A 20,157-nucleotide genomic window follows, 5' to 3' on the forward strand; every position below is an offset into this window, starting at 1 on the left:
GAGCGCTTCTGATTTTGCATGAACCCCTGTTGTTATACATGCATGTATGTGTGTCAAATATTACAGGCATGTGTGTGTGTGTCAAATATTACACGGGGCACTATTTTTCTGTGTTTGATTAATAAAAACACTTGTTCTGTAAAAATGTCATCACTACCTTCTGTTCCCCTGGACTACCTTAACACTCTCTCTTCTTGCCAATATTCTGGCTGTGAAACCTGAGCCACCGGCCAAATATAGCCCCACACAGTGAGCCACCAGAGACCGGGACAGATGGGACAGCAGGCCACTGCAGAGGCAGTACGCAATTGGACCCTGAGCCAGAGAGATCCTCTCTGACCAATAACGCTGCTCTTCTGGAAAGAGACGCTTGTTTTTGGCTGTTTAAGCAAGATAAACCTACCACGAACCACGAAACCAGGAGAAAGTGTTAGGACAAATAGCCAACTTCAAGGTAAGTTTAGCTTTGTTTTGTTGATACTCAACAGTATTTTATGGTTTGGTTCTTAATTTAATTCATAATTTATCAAAAAGTATGCTCCAATTCACTTAATGCAACAGTACAGCTGTTTTAAATGTAGTCTTTATATACATAATCAGTCAAATTCAAACATTGCATTATCTTCTCATGCTCATTAATTCTCATTTATAATCATGTATTTGTATTCAATTTCACAAATACCGTGAAAATGCATGTATACAATGCAGAAAATCTTGAAGTTAACTTAATAAGGCTTGTAAAATCTTGAATCAAATAGGAGTGTGTGGAAACTCTGACAGCACCGACAGTTGTTAACATTCTGTCAATCAGTCTCAGTGTTTAAAATTTCCCACATTCATATTTAATAAGCACGGCACTTGTTGTTATTGTTCTCTTCAGATGATGGAACGTTTTCATGACTTGTCCGTTTAATGCGGGCGCCCAGTGACTGTCAGTGGATGAGTGTGTGTGTGTGTGTGTGTGTGTGTGTGTGTCCTGTTGTACCTGTGTGCTTTGGAAGGTAGCGACTGAGTTTCAGGGTGGGTGGGGCTGCACTGCTGCTGTGAAACATAGCCCAGGGGATTAAAAATAACAACAGCTGGTCTACAGGACGCCATGAGGCTCTGAGTGGCTCACTGCCTCGTGTGTGTGTCTTCACCAACTGCTTCACTCTACACCAAGAGTCAGATCTCACAGAGATCACAGATGAAAACCCCTTTTAAACTGCATGGGACCTATTTTACATCTGAGTCCAAATGTGGAAACTCAAACATGCTGTATCAAGTAATAATATCCTTGTATCCTTGTGTAAAATCCTTGTAATAATACAAGGATGCATCAGGAGACATGAATGTAAAGGACAGACAGTGTGTGTTGTTGTGCACATTTAATTTGTTTCATGGCCTCTGTGTGGAGTCTCTCCATCACTTTTTTTTTTTACACAAAAAAAACCCCCCAGTAACGATTACAAAAAATGCACTGAAACGAGAATACGTCTCAGGGCCAAAAAAATAAAAAATAAATAATACATTTTTAACATTTTCACAAATAATAATTAAACAGAGGAAAGACAGGAGGGAAGGAGACAAAACAACACACGCAGCAACAGACACACACACAGACAGGCACTTATTAACAAAATGGTTATAGTTTGGAAAAATGTTATAGATTTATGGTATAAACATATCCACTTTTACAATTTAGGTGATTACATACGTTCAAAGAACAGAAAAAATACATATATTCTGTGTGTTGTTGGACATGGCTTTGTGCAATAACCTTGTTTGATGCAACTGATTCCTCGAAAAACCACCTTTGGATCCATTGGGAATGATAATAATTTGTTTTAGCTGTAACTGTTAAACAACCAATCTGTTAATGTGGAGTAAAACACAAGTCAAGTTAGGACAACAAAGAACAGAGTGATGAGGTAAAATATCCTGACAGAAGCACAGCGTGGAAGAAATGCCAGTCGTGTCACTATGACCTTAGTAAAGGCCTTTGCTAAATCCCACCAACTGCATCCAGACAACACCGGCCTGAGTCATCCTGCCAGCTATGGCTGCAGAGAAAATGAGCCACTACACGTCACTCCTCCTGTAACTGTCATGTCCGTTTTTAATCATAATGGCCTCATGCACTTTATAAACTGTCTCCAGTGTAAATATGTGTCATTTGCTGGATAATGACTGCTGATGTGTGTTTCAGGATGCAGGACGGGAGTTGGAATCAGCCACTCCCCATCTCTCTGCTGCTGAAGGACCCGGCAGGAGGGGGGACTTCGGAGGGCGATGGGGGGGTGTTTTCAGAGGCTTCCTCTGATGGGGAATTCTACCTGGACTCAGTGACAGAGCGGGATTCTGGAGATGGGGACTTTGCAGATCTTACTGCCTTCTTGAGTGCAGAAGAGATTCATCGTAGCCTGGACCTGGCCCTGGAGGCCTTTGGTGACACATTTGAATCTGAAGATCTAGGACCCTTTAATCCTACATCCCAGGAGCAGGCTCTCCAACAAGTCCCCTTCCTTCCTGTTCCCCCCCAGACTACTGAAAACCTCACCACAAGCCCAAACCTGCAGGACCAGACCAAAGCCCTTTGCCCAGAGGACTCTTCCAGCCACAACGCCAACCTCAGCAAACCCGTACAGGTGCCCTGTGAGGCTCCAGCCTCTGCTGAGAAGGTTGTCCGCCACAAACCCATCCAACCGGTTTATAAGCAGGATAAACCCAGGCTGGTTCATGAAGGCCTGGAGCTGAATGATCGGGCAGCTTCTGCCACAGAGTTCTGTAGCCGAGCTGCGACGTTCATCGAGGAGTTGTCGTCCATCTTCAAAGGTTCTGCTCATTTGGAGCAGCAGGTGGAGGAGGACTCCTCCTCTCCTGATAGTGGCTACCTAACTCCAAGGAGCAGGCGACCAGTCCCTCAGGGCTCAGTCTCTGCTCCCTCTCTGCCTCCCTGCCAGCCAGAGGAGACACAATACAGCCAGCCCGCCATGATCCCGCAGCCTCAGCCTGGAGTGGCAGCTTCTGCAAGGCACCAACACTCTGGAGCTCCTACCGCACACGGACCGCTGTCTCCTCCCTGCTTCCTCCAAAAGCTGAAGAGTCAGGAGGTGGCAGAAGGAAACCCCATTCGTCTGGAATGCAGAGTCGTAGGAAACCCCCTGCCACTCGTCAGGTAAGGTTGACCTTGGTTGACAAAACAGTCTCACCACAACGTCCGTTAAAGGAGAATTCCAGTCGATTCCAACAGGTAGCAGTGTTGTCTGTAAATTTGGAGTGCTGTCGGTAGAGAGAAAAATTGAAACAATCGGTGCAGTCTACACCGTGTTATCCTCCTGTCTATAATGGAGTGCAATGGAAATTTCTAAGTGAACCCAAAACTTTTGATTGGTAGTGTACATGGAGGCAAATCAAATCTAAAGTTCCTGCATGGCTAGATATAACTAGGGGAAAGTAAATACATCTGTCTTTTTTTGTAATTTTAGTGAAATGACATTTTGTCGTTTCAAATGAAACGTTGTTTTCTAGCAAGAACTTTGTTTTTTAACCGTTGAAGTAAAGGCATACACAGGCAGGTAACATTAGAGGACGCTTTCAGAGTCTCAAGATATTGAATGAACATGATCCAAGAATGCGCTGACCTACAGTATATGAACAGACCTTTATATCCCAGTGTCAGTGATATTGACCAGACCAGGCATGCGGATTCAGCCTGGCCATTAGAGATAAGGTGAGAGAGATGGGAGGCTGCCAGGAGGTGACAGTTACCCATGTGTTGACAAGCAGAGCACCTGGTTTTGGGTTTATGGGGACTTCCACTCCGTGTCCATTGGTACCTGTGCCAGTTCAAGGGAAACAGGATGGACACTGTCTAATTTATGCTTTGATGAACTGTTACTCCATTTCAAAGGACAGCACTCCTTCCCCCTGGTTATTTGCACCAGTTCATCAGCAAACTAAAAATACACTCCTCTCTTGTTTCTAGATGTGTCCACATCACAGCTCAGTCAACATGCCTGCTGTTTACTATAGAGACACACCTGTGCTAATTAAAGTTGCAATCTGTTTGAATGTGATGATTTCAGGGCTGTAAGGATGGTCCTTCTGTAGATGTGTGTCCATTCCTCTCAATAGGTTAGCTTTTTGGCACATTTTCATTGATCCTGGACCATACTGTCCATATTAACCTTTTTTAAAACTAATAAACCCTACTATTCAGAGTAGCAATAGACCAGAATAACCAGAATAGCTCCTTCATTGCATAACTACATGACTAGAAATCAAGATGCCATTAAAGTTTGAATGTCTTTTGAAAAGTTGCCATCTTACCTAGGACTTCAATGAACGTGCATTCAACCAGTTCACGTCTTGTCTGAGGTTCTAATTCTGGACCTTCCAAAGGATCCGATAGAGTTAAACAGGTTCACTTCCATATAATTTTGAACAGATGATGTGTGGGATTTTTATGCGTTTGTGTAATCAGGAGATATAAAGTCAGTGGCCCAGGACCTGCGTCTCCCCAGTAGGCTATGAGGGGCCTCTTCTGCGGCTGTATAAATAGTCTCCAGGCCAACAGGAGCCAGGCACAGGAATGCAGCCGATGCATTTTCAGTTACCAGGCTCTACATCTCTTCACACCTTCTTGGGGAACACGAAGGTAGCGTGTAGCATGTAAAACCACAGGGAAACAGGAGAGCCTAGACATTGTGACTATAGTGATGTTATATGATAGAGAAAATTAATGGGAAGCGCAGAGAAGTGAAGTAGAAATATAAGAACTGTTGGTGAGCACTTTGTGTTTTCCCCCTATAATTTCATAATCATGTGTAATAATGTGCAGTTTACAAATGTCCCAAAAAGGTTATGATCTCTATAAAAGTGAACTCAGCTGTTGTTACAGAACTACTAGAACTGTTGGGTCCTTGTAAATGATAAAGTGTGGTCTAGACCTACTCTATCTGTAGGTGTCTTGAGATCTCTTGTTACGAATTGATACTATAAATGAAACTTAATTGAATTAAATGAAAGGATTTTTTTTAACCGAATGCACATTTGTGCAGAAGCTTTAATAGTTTGACAGATTGTGTGTGTTCAGCCGCGGTGCCAGCTCTGTTTGTGTGGTTAAAGCATTGCTGTCATTTTCTGTGTTGGCTATTGATTGTGGACACTAGATGGCAGCAAATTATATATTAATCAAAACATAACGGAGCATCTTCAAGTTCTGGAAGCGTAAAAGATCTCCACATGAGGACATCTTAAGAAGTACAGTTACAGAAAGGGTTTATCGTCTGCATCTGTCCTGAGATCTCAGATTAGCTGGAGGAGAAACCCAGAGTCAGTGCTTTCTCTGCTGCAACCCTAGCTGTATGTGTTGATGAGTATATGAGTTTAATAATAATAATAGTAATAATAATACATTTTATTTAAAGACGCCTTTCTTGGCACTCAAGGACGCCGCACAGGGAATTCATAAATTAAGAACAGCAAAACAAATACTATACAACAGCAAAACCAATACTATACAACAGCAAAACCAATACTATACAACAGCAAAACCAATACTATACAACAGCAAAACCAATACTATACAACAGCAAAACCAATACTATACAACAGAAAAACAAATACTATACAACAGAAAAACAAATACTATACAGCAAAACAAAACCAATACTATACAATGGCAAAACAAATACTATACAGCAAAGCAACAGAAAAGGCAGAGCAATAGACATTAAGGTGGAATAGGCCGTTATAAACAGAGTATATATGAGTATACAGTAAAAAAAAAAAAGGACCATGTCCCCCTCTACTCAGCTAAATAGTTAAAGTAAAAAAAAACACTACTCTCCACTGAATTTCTTGATTTCTTGATTCACCTTTTCTTTAATTAAACTCACACATCTCATACTCATTTGTCTGAAATACCAGCATGAGGGAAATCAAGCAGTTTGTCAGCTAGGCATGACTGACTGCATGTTGTGCATGTGTGCGTCTCATTTTTCTTGTGCATCTTGGTAGTTTGACCTATTTTCATTTTCTGGATGTTGCACTGGAAATTCAACGGCTTCAACTTATCCTTGAAAGTTAGATCTCTGTTATTTGTATGTATGTACAAGCGTGCAGACGTGCGTGTGTCTTTTTTTTAAAATATAATTTTCCAAAGTAAAATAAAATGACTTATTTAATCTCCGATGGGCCGCACCTTTGATGCCGTTGCTATCCAAGCAGCTGCCACACACCTTCTCACCTCCTCGCTCACTCAGGCTAATGAGTTGTTGCGGCGCTGATGCCAGCATTTTGCACGGCCAGTGAAAGAGACATTCCTGGTGGTTGGTGGTTGGGTGCTGGGCGCGGCCTTTCCGTGGTCAACCACAATTTGTCTCGGCCGGAGAGCCTTACGGTGCTGAGCGCCTGGTATTCTTCAATGTGTCCTCATGCTCCTCTCACACAATGTTTTATGCAATGCTCTGTTTGTAATGATGCATCTCTAGTACTGGGATTTGTTTGTGTGTTATCCTTGTGGGAACCTCTCATTTTGGCCTTTCTTTAAATCTTCAAGGGACTAGTTTTGGGTTAAGATTAGCTGTTGGCATGAGAGAATAGGGGAATGTATGCAGTCAGTGTAAGACCGTTGTGTGTTTGTGTGTGTGTGTGTGTGTGTGTTTGTGTTGTCAAAGAGAGCCTTTCTAAACAAAATTGATGGTGTGTGTGGTCTGGTTGTGCAGAACGCCAAACACGCTGCGGGTGCCTGATGACTGATCCCTCACTATTTCAATGCATTGCAAAGCAGACGGAGAAAATCCATCTTCAATTGTGGCATGCTCAGCATGCTATTTAAGGCATTTTGTCTGATGCTCTTCCATGTCATTACACTAACTGCCTGCTGTACAAACAAGGCATTTCAAGACTTGACTTGGAGTTGAATGAAGAGAGATGGGCAGTTACAGTAGAGAGGAGCCGCATGCACGAAACCACAGAGGAAACGCTTGGAAGATGAGAGACTGCCGATGAATTTTGCTGTTAAATCAACACAAGGAGAGCACAAGGAGACTACATTCCGTGGCTTGATGATGGAATTTGTATTCAAATACACAGTATGATCCTGTTCAAATTCAAACATGATATCCTGTTTGAGCTATGATTGACAGACAGGATCATAGACAGCAGCAGACCCACAGACATAACAGGACATACACACTCACACACATGTAATCCAAGTAAAAATGGTCCCATTTTATTCCATTGGGAAAATGCAATGATTAAATTAAAAAATCTTACACAAAAGGCCTCTTTCTCCCTCTTACAGATATGGTTCAGTCCTAGAAACACTGGATCAAATTGTGGAATAATCCATCCCTCTACAGCCAGAAGGGCCAAATCACTCTAATCTGAGGCTCCGGGAAATACCTTGTGTCCCCTCCTGTTATTACCTCCTTATACTTTATACCACTCGGTCACAGTTCCAATACTTTCTGACAGATGCTGCCCCTGTTTTTATTTTAACTCAATAAAAATGCATCACGTAAGGGCCATAAAGATGACAAAGAATCAAATAAGTAATCTTAGGTTTTCTTTTTCTTTGTCCAAATGCCATGTCATGTCATGATTGTAGATGTTTTTTACGTTCATCTAAATTGGGAGTAAAGCATTTAAATTGAATGCGTGTAAAAAAGCAGTTCCTATACCAGCTAACAGTACAGTAGCCCTTCCTCCAACCTTGTGTGAAACAGATTTCCAGCGAGGTCATAGCAGGTGACCCACTGCTGACTCATGACGTAGCCTGACTGTAATGCTGACTGCTTGGCCTGTTTCAGGAAGGCCATCATTTTAAATTCTCCCTCATGGGCTCATTTGATCTCTGCAGGAGAAGGAGAAAGGAAAAAAAAACACTGGTATGTTTATACCTGCTTTTTCTTTTTCCTTTTTTTTGATTGAAATTTTGCGAGCATGATGTCATTTCATATTTAAGCTCTAAATAATGAGGGAGCCTGGAATGACTGTGTGGTTGCGCTCATACTACAAATTAAACTATATGGGGACTATTTGACAGAAACTTAACATTCCTGAGACGTGAAACGTTCACACCAACTTTAACTACGGATTCTGGATTGAGATTTTGCAAGTTGCTGTGAGGTAGTCAGTTTGACGTATTATTCAGTTCTCACCATGCTGATAACTAAACTGTGTTCATGGCTGTGTGTTAAACGTGTACAAAGACGTGTCCAAGGCGGGAGTACATTCGAGCATGTTCACTGCAGGCCGCCAAAGAATTTTGTTCATAAACAGCCAAAGCAACTTTCATGTAATCTAAATCACCTCTGGACAGAATGTACACTTTTGCACAACGAGTTAAAGCAACGCATTAAGATATGAGCAGTAAAACACTCAGATGGACACACGTCAGAGCTATTCCTCAGTGGTACGTTAATGGCAGTTGTGATGAATGGAGCTGTCCTGTCTAAGCCTCGACGGGGGCCCCTGGCCCTCCGCCGGCCTGGAGACACAGTGTGAAGTTTCACCCAACGAGGTGAGACTTTTCCTGCTCCTGTCCCAGAGTCTAGGAGGCTCTTGAAGCTGACCACTGTCATATACAGCAACTCCATCCTATTTGTAAAATAAGTTATTCCCCCCCCCCTCACACACACACACACACCACCCACACCACAAAAACCACACACACACACACACACACACACACACACACACACACACACACACACACTAGCTTTAACCATGGACATCTAGACCACTCAGACCACCAAGTTTAAATTATGTGTTTTTCCATTTCTTGCATACACAGTTCCCTTGGGTCCTTAAATCCATGAAAGTCTGTTAATTTGAGATAAAGAAATATCAAGGCCATGAACATACACATGGGTTGTTAAAGTGGTTGATTTTATGTATTTTGTGCAGGATTATAAATTGAAGTTCTTTTGATATTTTTTGTTCTTAACGCCAATAAAAAGGCTAAACATTATTTTGCTGTGCTGTGAAGAGAAAGCAAGAGACCACATAGTCTGCCTCACTGTAACTAAGTGTTTACACATCTAAGCCGCTCTCTCTTTAATTGTTGTCTGGGAGCTTCTGTAAAGCCTGCTCGTTCTCATTATACAAATTTTCAGTGTTGCAACAGTAATTAACCTTGATCCGTGTCTCAAACTATGCCGTGTTGTGTTCTTGAATGTCAGGGAGTTGAGCTTGGAAAGTTCATTAGAGGTTCTTGGATGTTATGTTTAAGAAGCTGTGGGAACCCTGTGCGTAGTCAATTAAAGACAGTGTAAACATGGAGGGTAATAGGGCCACACAGGGTTCCAATTAAAAGTCCATTACATGGCTTCATTTTTAAGAATACAGTATTTGACAGAAATGTAGCTGTGTGGACTTTAGTCTAAATTAGGGATTGACTGATATGGATTTTTTTTAGTGCAGATACCATTTTTTTTTTTTTTTTTAATTTTTCATCAGCCTTAGCCGCTGCTGATTTTCTTCTTATTTGGAGCTGACTCTGCTTTTGCTCCCTCAATTTACATCATAAAAATGTAAACCTCCCATACTGGATTTGTTTTGGTCTATCACTAGACTAAATGTACTGCATTTACAGCTGTTAATCAAGAAAATAGACCTCTAATAATGTTGGCTTTGTGCATAGACCATACACAGAGCCAAAAGGACTCTGGGCTCTTTGACAGCACCATGTTGAAATCACATTTAGTGCTTAACAGATGAGTCTTGTAGACCATGAAAATTGATTGGCCACTGCTTATGCATTGAATATAACTGCTTGACACAATAAAAGAAGGAATGTTCTGCCTGTAGTCTATAGCCAACCTAGATCATCCGGTGAGTAAGGGTTAAATGAGAAAGGGAGTAGTGTAAGAGTAGAGAAAATGGGATTTGAGGAGAGTTATATAAGTGGATCAGTGACAGTTGAAGAAGTGGAATACCAGATTTAATATGAAGCATGTCTGTTGTGGACAAAGGCAGCAGTCATGCACAGCAAGAGGATGGTAATCTAAGACGAGTCCAACAGGAGGATGGGCAGAGGACACCCCATAAATCTTTACTCTGTACTAAAGCCTCTCCTCCACACCGAGTGTCAGCAGGCCTGTTTGACCTCACCGGCAAACATGCACACACTACTGCCGGAGTTGGTCACCATTAACCAACTTCAGCGAGCCTTTCATGGCCAGTGACACATGAATGCTCCAACTACCTGCTGTCAGATCACAGAAGCTCAACTTACTTGGGCCTCACAACAAATAAGGGACCAACTATTTAAAGTAAAGGGCACTGAAACCTTTGTCCAGGTACACATTAGTTTAAGAGTGGGCAAGGCATCAAAGATCTGCCAGTGTTCATCTGAGACACTCCAGTTCTGTCTGGGTCTGTTCTCAGAGGTTAAGGTTTGTAGTTTTGAGTCATCCGGGCCTCAGGGTCTGTTCCACAGCTGGGCTGTGAACAGTAAGCACCGGGTTACATTCCTCTGTTCACCTGTTAAATGACTCTCTGCTATTCATCATGCTTGATAAGGCATGGCCATTAGATTCAGCTTACTGTAATCTGCCTTTTGATGAGATATTTTAGGCTGTTATGTTTTCCTGGACGTCGGATTCCTGCGTGGCTGCCAAAGAGCTGTGTTTGATGTCCAGCTTGATTTAATTACGTATCTTTGACAATATTGAAGTGGTGGAATTTAATGTGCGCTGTTATTATGTGTTTGTGTGTCTTGTGACTGTATAGACAGCAGTCGGCTCTCATGGTGCTTAAAACTGTAAAATGGGTGTAGGCCTACATGTGTGCTGCACTTGGCTGTGTGTTGTGCAAAAATCAGAGTCTGCGCAGGGATACTTGTTTTACGAGCAGGCATGGGGTCAAACGGGACTCATAAAAACAAGCTCAAGTCTTCCTTCCTTGTACATGTGATGGGCTAACAGCTGTGCGAATGTTAAACTGTCTTTCATAGAAACTCAAGATATGCATCTTTATTCCTCAGTCTCTCAGGGTTTGTCTTTGCACATCATTTCAACGAATTATCTCTGCCTTTTCCCCCCTTTCCAGTTCGCTGTGGCTCCTGATATCATGTATGACAGTAGGAGGTGGGGGGTCTGCAGGATTTGGTTTCATACGGGGGGGAAGAGGACGAAGGGAGGAAGATGCTCCATGTCTGGGTCATGCGTGTCGAATCAGAGCTCAGATCTAAGTCCATAAATGCAAAATGTGGAGAAGAGGTCACAGAGTTCAATCCCCTGAGTACAGCAACTTCAGCCTGTTGCCTTTATTGCCATTTATCTCCTCCTGTAGTATTTTGTTGGCAGAAATTTCTTTTTTTAAGTTTTCAACACAGCAGAATTACAGGATATTACCAAGTTCAGTACTAGTTAATGTGCATCCAATTTGTGAAGTGTGTTTTTAGTGTGTTGCTGATTGTCTCCACCCTTAACCCTCGTGTTGTCCTTGGGTCAAATTGACCCGTTTTCCTATATCAATGTTCTTTTTAATTCCCCAAAATAACATAATTGATCACACACAACGCTCTTTGGCAAGTACAAATCTCTACTTTCATTAATTTTGGGGCGTCTTATTAATTTTTATAGCATTTGAAAAACAAACTGAAGTGGTTTTGAAATAGTAAAAAGTTGACCTATTCCAGTCAGTGATTATCCATCAACATCCATTCCTTTAATTTTAGTTTAAATAATTCCTAATTTCTGCTTTTTTAACTCAAACATTAGGTATAATTTCCTATAAATTAGGTTTATTGATCATAAATTCCAAAAATAACTGTAAAACTAAAGTGTTGAAAACGTCAAAAAAAGCGTCAAATGTGTTCAAAAAAGGACAAAAACATAACAAAAAGTTAAAAACATTGATAAAAAGTGTTGACAATAGTGTGGATTTTCAATTTTGACGGGAAGACAACACGAGGGTTAAAGGTCTCATATCATTGCCCATGTGATCTGATTGGTTAGCTTTTCCAGGGCTTCCATATTTTTGCTCTCAGTATCTCTGCACCACCATTGCAGCCGGGGAATAACTGTAACAGCACTGTAATGGCACCTTATACCTACAATATATAGTATAGTTGTGACATCACAACTGTATGGAAGTCCTGACAGCTCATTTAAAGGAACGCTTCCTGAACACGGGCTGTGTGCGTCTCCGTGGATTGAGCGTTTTGATACTTTCACAATATTTATGTAGTACCTTGACCTGCTCTAAGATAAAAAAAAAAGACATGGTAATCTCACTTTTTACAATACGGAACCTTTAAAGACCATCAGACTAGCTAAGATTTGGCTTTAGAACTGAAAATATGCACGTTGAGGTGCACTGCCTCACTACCCACACCCCAGGAGAGGTGGTCTGGCTGTCATGGAAACATTTTTGTATGCTTGTGTGTTTGCATGTTTGTGGCGAGGTCGTGGGTGGCTGGTGGATCATGCACATTTGTTTTTTTCAGTATATTTACTTGTCTGGGTCCACAGATGGACAGATGCATGCTGCTGCCTCTAAAACTCAAGTCAGAAATTGCATCTGGTCGATGCAAGTACCAGGATGTTAACAGTAGAAAGTAACTATCAAAAGAGGAAATATTGCTATAATGATAGTTACTTTGACTCAGAGGGTAACCATACATGATGCGATCACAGATCTGCTCCGTGTGATTCAGCTATTGCATTAACCTCATCAAATTGTTGTTCCCAGAAAGTTATGATACATACCTTAAATTAGCGCAATTAACACAGACTGTCATGTGGTTTATCTCCAGCTGTACTTACTCATTTACAGGAAGATTGATGATTGGGGTTATGGAATGAATTAGTAAATTGATTAAAGTTGAAGCACAAGATCTGATCGATCTGCTTTCAGTATAGGTGTGAGTACATGCTGTACGTACTGAAGCGTGGATGATTGAGGAAAGACTTAGGTCGAATTCTAGGCGCATGACTGCTCCAGATATTTAAAAAAAAAAAAAAGATCCCACATCCCACATCAGTCAGAATTATACTCATTCATACCCACAGCTAGGTTTCTTTCAAATAGTTCACAAAACATAAGTAACCTCACTGTTGGTCTCAATAATAGCAGGTCAGTAAGACATCTGATCTTAGCAGAGGCTTCATGTTAAATACGTGGGCTCATTTATTTTATGTGGCTGATGTGTTTAATGTCGGACTCTTCTGGATGTTGCCTTTGTTGGTTCTTATACTGGATTTATTTGACAGTTGGGAGGACATACTGGGATCCCAGTGTGACATCATGAGAGGACGTAGTCTCTGTTTTTGTTAGTGTCATTCGGTTTCCTTGGAGCGAAAACAGAGGTTGTCATGACTACTGCACATGCCCCCATTTTTTGTGATGTCAACTGACCCTCGAGAGACCTTTTTAAACAACAAAATAGTATGTGGAAGCGGGGGTTCTAATAGATTACAAAATTAATGTTTGGTTGTTTGTAGTAGATCAGATGTTTGTGTGTGTATGTGTGTGTGTGTGTGTGTGTGTGTGTGAGCCCATGTGCACTTGTGTTTGTATGAATGTTAATACACATTGAGCAACTGTAAAAGTCCTTCCTCTTATTAACCCACGTTTTATTGTCACTTTGAGGAAGTACGGTGCTTTTCATGTTGGCATCGCTACAAATGGGAGGGAGATTTTTTTTTCTTTTTTACAAACCAGAGGAATTTAAATAAAAGAACTGCATGATTACATTGTGTGTGCCACTGGGACAGGACATTGTCAGGTGTGTGTGTGTGTGTGTGTGGGTGTGTGTTTTTCCCATCGTAGATTTCCATGTTGTACAAGGGTTAGAGCAGATCTAGTTGCAAGCACCACAAATAATCCCATCTGCTACGTCCCAGTGGTAGGCTCTCAGGCTTTTCATTGACAGCGACCAAAATATCACTAGTGTGTGTTAAAGCCCGAATGGAGCCCCTGCAGAGAGAGAAACACACCACACCCTTTCATTCTACTGTGGACTGTGCGTCAGACACCAACCCTCTGGCTCAAAATATGCCTCAAATACCAGATTTTAATTTGCTGACCAAGGTGAATTCGGCCTTTGGAGTTTTGGGTCCTTTTTAAATGGTCTCGATGTGTGGGGATTTTGTGTGCGATGGTTGTGTGCAAAGCATGACCAGTCACAGTAGCCATGGCCATTTGTCTTGTACTTGCCAGGTGCTACCAACTCAAAGTGGTCTATTTAAATCCTGACTTACCCAAGCTATTTTTGTTCAGGCCGACTTTGGCTTTTTAAGTGGCCTACTTAATTCTGGCATGTGGGATTTATTAAGTCAGGGCCGTTATATTTGATGCCCTCTCTTTTTGCGTCACACTGTAGAACATACTGTAGCACTGTCATCTTTTATTGTCACGATTCCCCCTTCCTGCAGCCACAGATTAGCGCCCCAGAGGTTGCCATGGTGACAGGGTCATTTGGCTGGAGCCGAGGGTTGGCTGCAGTGCTTTTGGTGGTCAGCAGACCGGATTCCACAAAGAAGAAAAAAAATTCCATGTCCTTGATATATACTATCTGCTTGTTATAAATGTTTGTAGCCCACAAAATGCAACACATTGGAAATGTTTCCTTGTGTCCTATGAGGGGTTTAGAGTTGTAGTGTGTATGTGTGTTTGACTAGCATGCGGATGTATTCTTGTTGTAAGGAAGAGAAAAACATAGTGACAGTTCAACCAACCGCTGGAATATGAATGGATCCAGTGTGGGCAGTAAAACTAAAACACTAAAACTGTTTTTATCTTTTCATTTAGTCTTAAATGTGTTTTTTTGGCCCTTCTGTCTTGTGTGGAATTTGGCAATTTGGGGCTGCTCCCTCCCTCTCAACCCTCTGCCTGGTCCGGGCATTGTGTGTATGTCTGGCTGTCTGACTGACTCAGAGTGGCAGTCCCGCTGTGAGAGTGTCAGTGGCTCAGTGTGTGTCATGCTGTCAGGAGGAGAGGCTACGTGTGCATCCTGAGTTCAAGGGAATCGTCGGTGACTTTGGTTTAACTAACTGGAATTGGCACAACAGCGTAGGTAAGTTACAGTTTGAACAGCCATCTTTCATGGGGATGTAATTTGCTTGTTTACAAGTTGAGTTAACATGGGAAATCTTTGTTACTTCATCTTCACAGTTTAGCCATATTTTCATTGTTGTAAAGGAGATTAGCAGATTCCGGGCACACTCACCCTGAATGAGGGTGCATGTCGAGGGTCGACATGTTAATGAATGGGATTTAGGTCTATTTGGAGATCGTTGCTAACTATTATTTTTTACTACGGAAAAATGTGATGTTTCTCTCTGAAACAACAGCGGATATGTGTCTCGTTTGAATGAATGAGCGAGCTTGTGCTTTTTGTGAACAAAAAGAAAACCAACCCTGTTTGCTTCACCTCTTTTAATTCTACTGATTTCTTAATTAAATTAAAACCCTGTCATGTCTTGTGCATGCATGTCGGGGCATTCCCATTAGTGCCAAGGTGCATGCATTCGTAGCTCAGCTGCTGCACATGTCTGTCACTATTTCAGTTCGGTCTCTCTGTCTCACACACACACACACACACACACACACACACACACACACACACACACACACACACACAATGTGTTGATTCAAACTGCAAGAACTGTACTTATTAGTATATAATACTTGGTATAGGTACTAATTAATACCTACTAACCACAATATGAATTCATTTTAAAATGATTTAATAATGAATGAATTAATGCCTGATGATTCAGTCTGAACTATTTGCCTGCTTCGCACATTGACACTTAGGTCGGCTCTCCTGTACAGTAATGCATCACTGGACGATATCTGTTAATCAGAATCAGAAATACTTTATTGATCCCCGAAGGGAAACTCTGTGTTACAGTTGCACAAATATCATAAATATCAGAGTAGAAATACAAATAAAGAAATAAAGAAATATAAGGAGTGTGGCTATGTACGGTATTTACACAAAGGAATGTTATTATACATTATTTACATAATTAACATAATTAAGGAACTGCAATGGTGAAAAGTAAAATAATAATAATAGTAATTGTAGTAGTTGAGAATTGCACACATGTCAGGCCAGTGTTATTGCACAAAACAGATAATACAGATAATATTGTCCAGTTTCAACCTCTCCAAGTGTCTGCGTGTTAGACATTTAGAGGGAGGAGTTCTAAAGTTTGATGGCCACAGGCAGGAATGACTTCCTGTGGCGCTCTGTGGTGCATTTTGGGAGAATGAGTCTATCACTGAAAGTGCTCCTGTGATTGAGCAACAAGCCATGGAGTGGGTGCGAGACATTGTCCAAGATGGCATGTAGTTTGGACAGCGTAAACATAAAGGATTTAAAGTAGCCTATCCTTCCCCTGGGTTAAACTTCCTTGGAGGATAGTATTCCTTCTTTGCTTCCGCTCGAAGTTTTGACTGTCATCTGCAGCTGTCTGATATCCGGAATATTCCAGTGAACTCTGACCCGTGATCCTGTGCCACAATTACCAGAGCTCCATCATCAGATGGCTTCTGCTGCTTTATATAGCAGGAATCCTGCATGGATCATCTTTAATCAAGACATGTGTGGTTGCTTGTAGCAGACCACTTCAATCTCAATCATTAGCATCTAGGATGCTAATGATTCATTTTCTCGGACATTTTCTTGACAACGCTCAAACAAATAGATGCAATTTAATAGAATCGTAACATCGGGTGTAGTCTTTTTCTAGAAAATAAACATACATTGATACAGTAATTCTGAACAACAATTAGGTCATTGTCATTTAATTATAATGTTGTCCCATGCAGCTCAAAACAGTAATATACCAACACCCATTCACAGCACTTCAACTGTATTTTACTAAACTGATCAGTACTAAATATTAAACTTGTAACTACAGTCTGGTGCACTACCACAGCTAATGTTCGTCATGCAATGTTAACTTACACTGATAGATGGAAGGAGCACTAGTCATTTTTATTTGGCACCTTGGAGGCACTTTCACAACAAGTTATTCATAAAACATGGAGGACGCCCAGGCCTAATGACGTCTCTGGAGTCAAGTCAAATATAAATCAAAAGTATAAATCGAGTACTTAGCTTGATTTAAGTGTCCCTGTGTTTACCAGCTAGTTGCTAACTTTAATGTATGATATTAGGTTCTGGGCAGGTGGTGTGAAGTGGGTTTATTAAATCAATTTCCCTTAAAATAGCTGCCTACCGCGTCTGGAAAAGATAAGAGCAGCTGAGGCTGATGGGAATGCCATTAGTTTTGCAGGCATTTGGTCATAAACAAACATACTGGACGAATTGTAATCTTGACATAATTCATCCTGAGGTGGACGTGAATGTCTGTACCAAACATCCTGGCAATCTATCCAAAAGTTTAGATTTTAGATATGTAGAAACATGTCAACCTGCTGGCACTAAAGAAAAAGTCAGAGGATCACTAAAGTCTGTGAGAATCATCCTCTGGGGACCATGAATGTCAGTACAAGCCTTTATAGCAACCCATTCAGTAGTTGCACTATTTAAGTCTGGACCAACCAACAAACCAGACCATTAGACCAACAAGCTGCTAGCATGAACTAATTTGTGTGCTTAAAGAGAAAAATCGAGTAGAGTTGCATATATTTTTGGCATGTTAAATTGTTTCCGGTTTAATGAAGGGGAATATTTTGTTGGGCAGCTAAATGATGCATTCAGTGGTATCAATATTGGTGCCATTGCATACCAAGAGGGCAGGTAAATGATGCATTATGTGGTATAATGGAAAATTACTGTAATAAGGAGGGCTGTGGTGGGAATAAATACATTGCAGCTTTAGCGAGGTTGTGCTTTTAGACCTTACCCTGAGCCTTGTAGAGTTGCATTCATTGTTGGTTTGAGTCAGCATGCGTGGGAAAGAGGAAACCCAATATGCTTTCCATCTTGTGTTTGCATGAATTGGGAGATTGCTTTGTCGTGGATAATAAAACCAACATTGCTTGCTATAGAGTTTGGAAAGTTTCAGTTGACCTCTATTGTAGTTTGTAATTATGGCTAAAGACAGCCTTGATGCTGCTCCTCTTGTCCTTGTCCAGTTGCACTTTGGTTGACTTCTGTGGTCCATAACCCAGAAACTGAACATTGACCAGACTTAGGAGTAAAAAGAAAAGACATAAATGTCTCAGGAATTACATATCTATTCTACCTATTCCTTATATCCCATACCGATTGTTGATTGACTTGTGGAGTTTTTTTTGTTGCACGCTTGTCAAAAGTCGTTCTTGTGATTGAAACCTACTGCTTCCTTTTTCTCTTCGCTCTGCGCTCTGGCCTCCACTCGTTTGGGTTTGTGGTGAAACTGAGCCTGGCTTCATAAAATTTTCCATCAACAGCGGCAAATAACAACAGGGTCAGATGAGGAAAGTGGGCCTTCAGCACGCACTATGGAGGCTAGGGCAACGGGCTCTGGTTTGGCTGGTGTGGTAATGCTCTCCTCTCTGGTATGTGAATAGGTTGGTGAAGGGAGCGCCATGAAACCGAGATCATCCTTCCGTTATTATGTGAGGCGTCATCTGGCATCAATAGTCTTTGCTGAGACGTGTATAATTGCTTTTGCACATGCTATCCTTATTCGGAAAGCTGGCGACAGGCTGGTTGATTGTGATGGTGGTGTGTTTAGTCACCATCTTGGCTGGGTGAATGAAGAGGTGAGGCGTTACTCTGCGGCCTATTTTACAGGCATGTTCAGAATAGTTGTGTTTTACAATGGTATTGTGTTAAGAGGAAATGGGTGGTAAAGGTACTTTCTGCCAAGAAACTTGTACCTTCACTCAAGTTTTCTCTAAGCACGGAGTGACTGCTTTTCTAACACACCCAGCTTCCCCTCCAAATGAGACCATTGATGGTTTAGTTCTGGACTGTATGTGACTCAACAAAGTCCCCACTCCCCCACTGGAGAGAACACTATGTGCTGTTTAGGTCTAGCACCGTGTTCAGCACATTCCACCGAAATAGAGAGGGGATTAAATAAACATTACCGTCTGTCTCTAAATGAGTTTGCTCAGTAATTATACATAATGGTAGATCATTAAGGTTGATTAATAAGGGGTTTTATTGTTGTGCTTGTTGGGAATGGTTTGTGCTTCTTAGTTTATGCTCAGTCAACCCTCAGAGGAGCACAAGCTGATGATGAGTCTTGTGCCCTGCTGTGTTTCGTCAACTTGTGCCCAAACAAATGTGTATTTCCATTCCTTTACTCGACTAAGCAGGCGCTTCGGCAGATCTACAGTATGTGCCATAACCGGAATGAAAAATGACTGAAGACATTTAATTAAAAAACATATATACTAATTCATAAGACTTCCAAAGAATTCCAGAATTACAACTCTTGCCTTTTTGTTCACATATGTTGCCATATTTAAATTTCCTTGGATTTGGACAGATTCAGGCCACACTGCAGAAAAACTACCCCCCTGCTGTTTGTTGGCCTATGTTCACTATAGTTACATGGACACAAAACTTTTGCATTCCTCCAACCATCAACAGCTTTAACATCCCCATCACAAAAACAGTCATTTGTTTAATGATGCCATCTGTTACAATGCGCTCTTTATTTCTCTATGTGTTTGATTTAACAGCGTCCAGATGATTTTCCTATATAGAAGACGATTTGTAATATGAGGTCCACATCAAACAGAGAGCATATAGCTGCAAAGTCCATAGTGAACCATTTTGATTAATTCAGTGGGTGACTTAAAAGAAGGCAGTCAGTTTTAACCAGCAAAAGAAGCCTGATTTTCCCGAGCATATTGCCAGCAGACATGGCAGTCACCCAAACAAGTTGTTCCTCTTCCTGACTGTAATCTGGAAAAATGGATTACAAAACTGCCCAGACATATTGGTTTGCTCAATCAATTATTTTACCCTTACTTTTAATCACCAGATGCTGGCAGTTTTGTACTAAAGCATTTGGCTTGTGTTACACTGTGCACAGTCACACAGGGTCCCCTGTGTTGTCCTAGCCTTTTGTCTGTCTGGATCATGTGTTTGATGCACAGATAGCCGCTGGGATGTTTGAAGCGTGGCTATTACTCTGGCCTCTGGTGCCACGAGGGCCAACAAAATAGTGGATAAGGTCTCCCTGCTCGTGCCATGAACAACTCTTCATTTGTCTCATCATCATTTGATCTGTTTCCTAT

The 20,157-nt window shown here is 41.4% G+C and overlaps 1 protein-coding gene across 9 annotated transcripts in view; it reads left to right on the top strand.

The window, feature by feature from the left end:
- The first annotated feature begins 270 nt into the window (after positions 1–270).
- Positions 271–20,157, top strand: part of palld (palladin, cytoskeletal associated protein) — a 53,173-nt gene continuing 33,286 nt past the window's right edge. For 7 of the 9 annotated variants that reach the window (XM_032525529.1, XM_032525533.1, XM_032525535.1 and 4 more), the window contains exons 1-2: positions 271–454; positions 2,189–3,157. In XM_032525529.1, coding sequence (XP_032381420.1) covers positions 2,190–3,157 — 968 coding nt within the window. In that variant the 5' untranslated portion in view covers positions 271–454; position 2,189. Of the gene's footprint in view, positions 455–2,188; positions 3,158–14,869; positions 15,017–20,157 lie in introns of those variants that run through there. The other 2 variants (XM_032525536.1, XM_032525537.1) reach the window with 1 other exon arrangement.

This window comes from Etheostoma spectabile, chromosome 9, assembly GCF_008692095.1.
Source record: "Etheostoma spectabile isolate EspeVRDwgs_2016 chromosome 9, UIUC_Espe_1.0, whole genome shotgun sequence".
NCBI classification, from domain to species: Eukaryota; Metazoa; Chordata; class Actinopteri; order Perciformes; family Percidae; genus Etheostoma; species Etheostoma spectabile.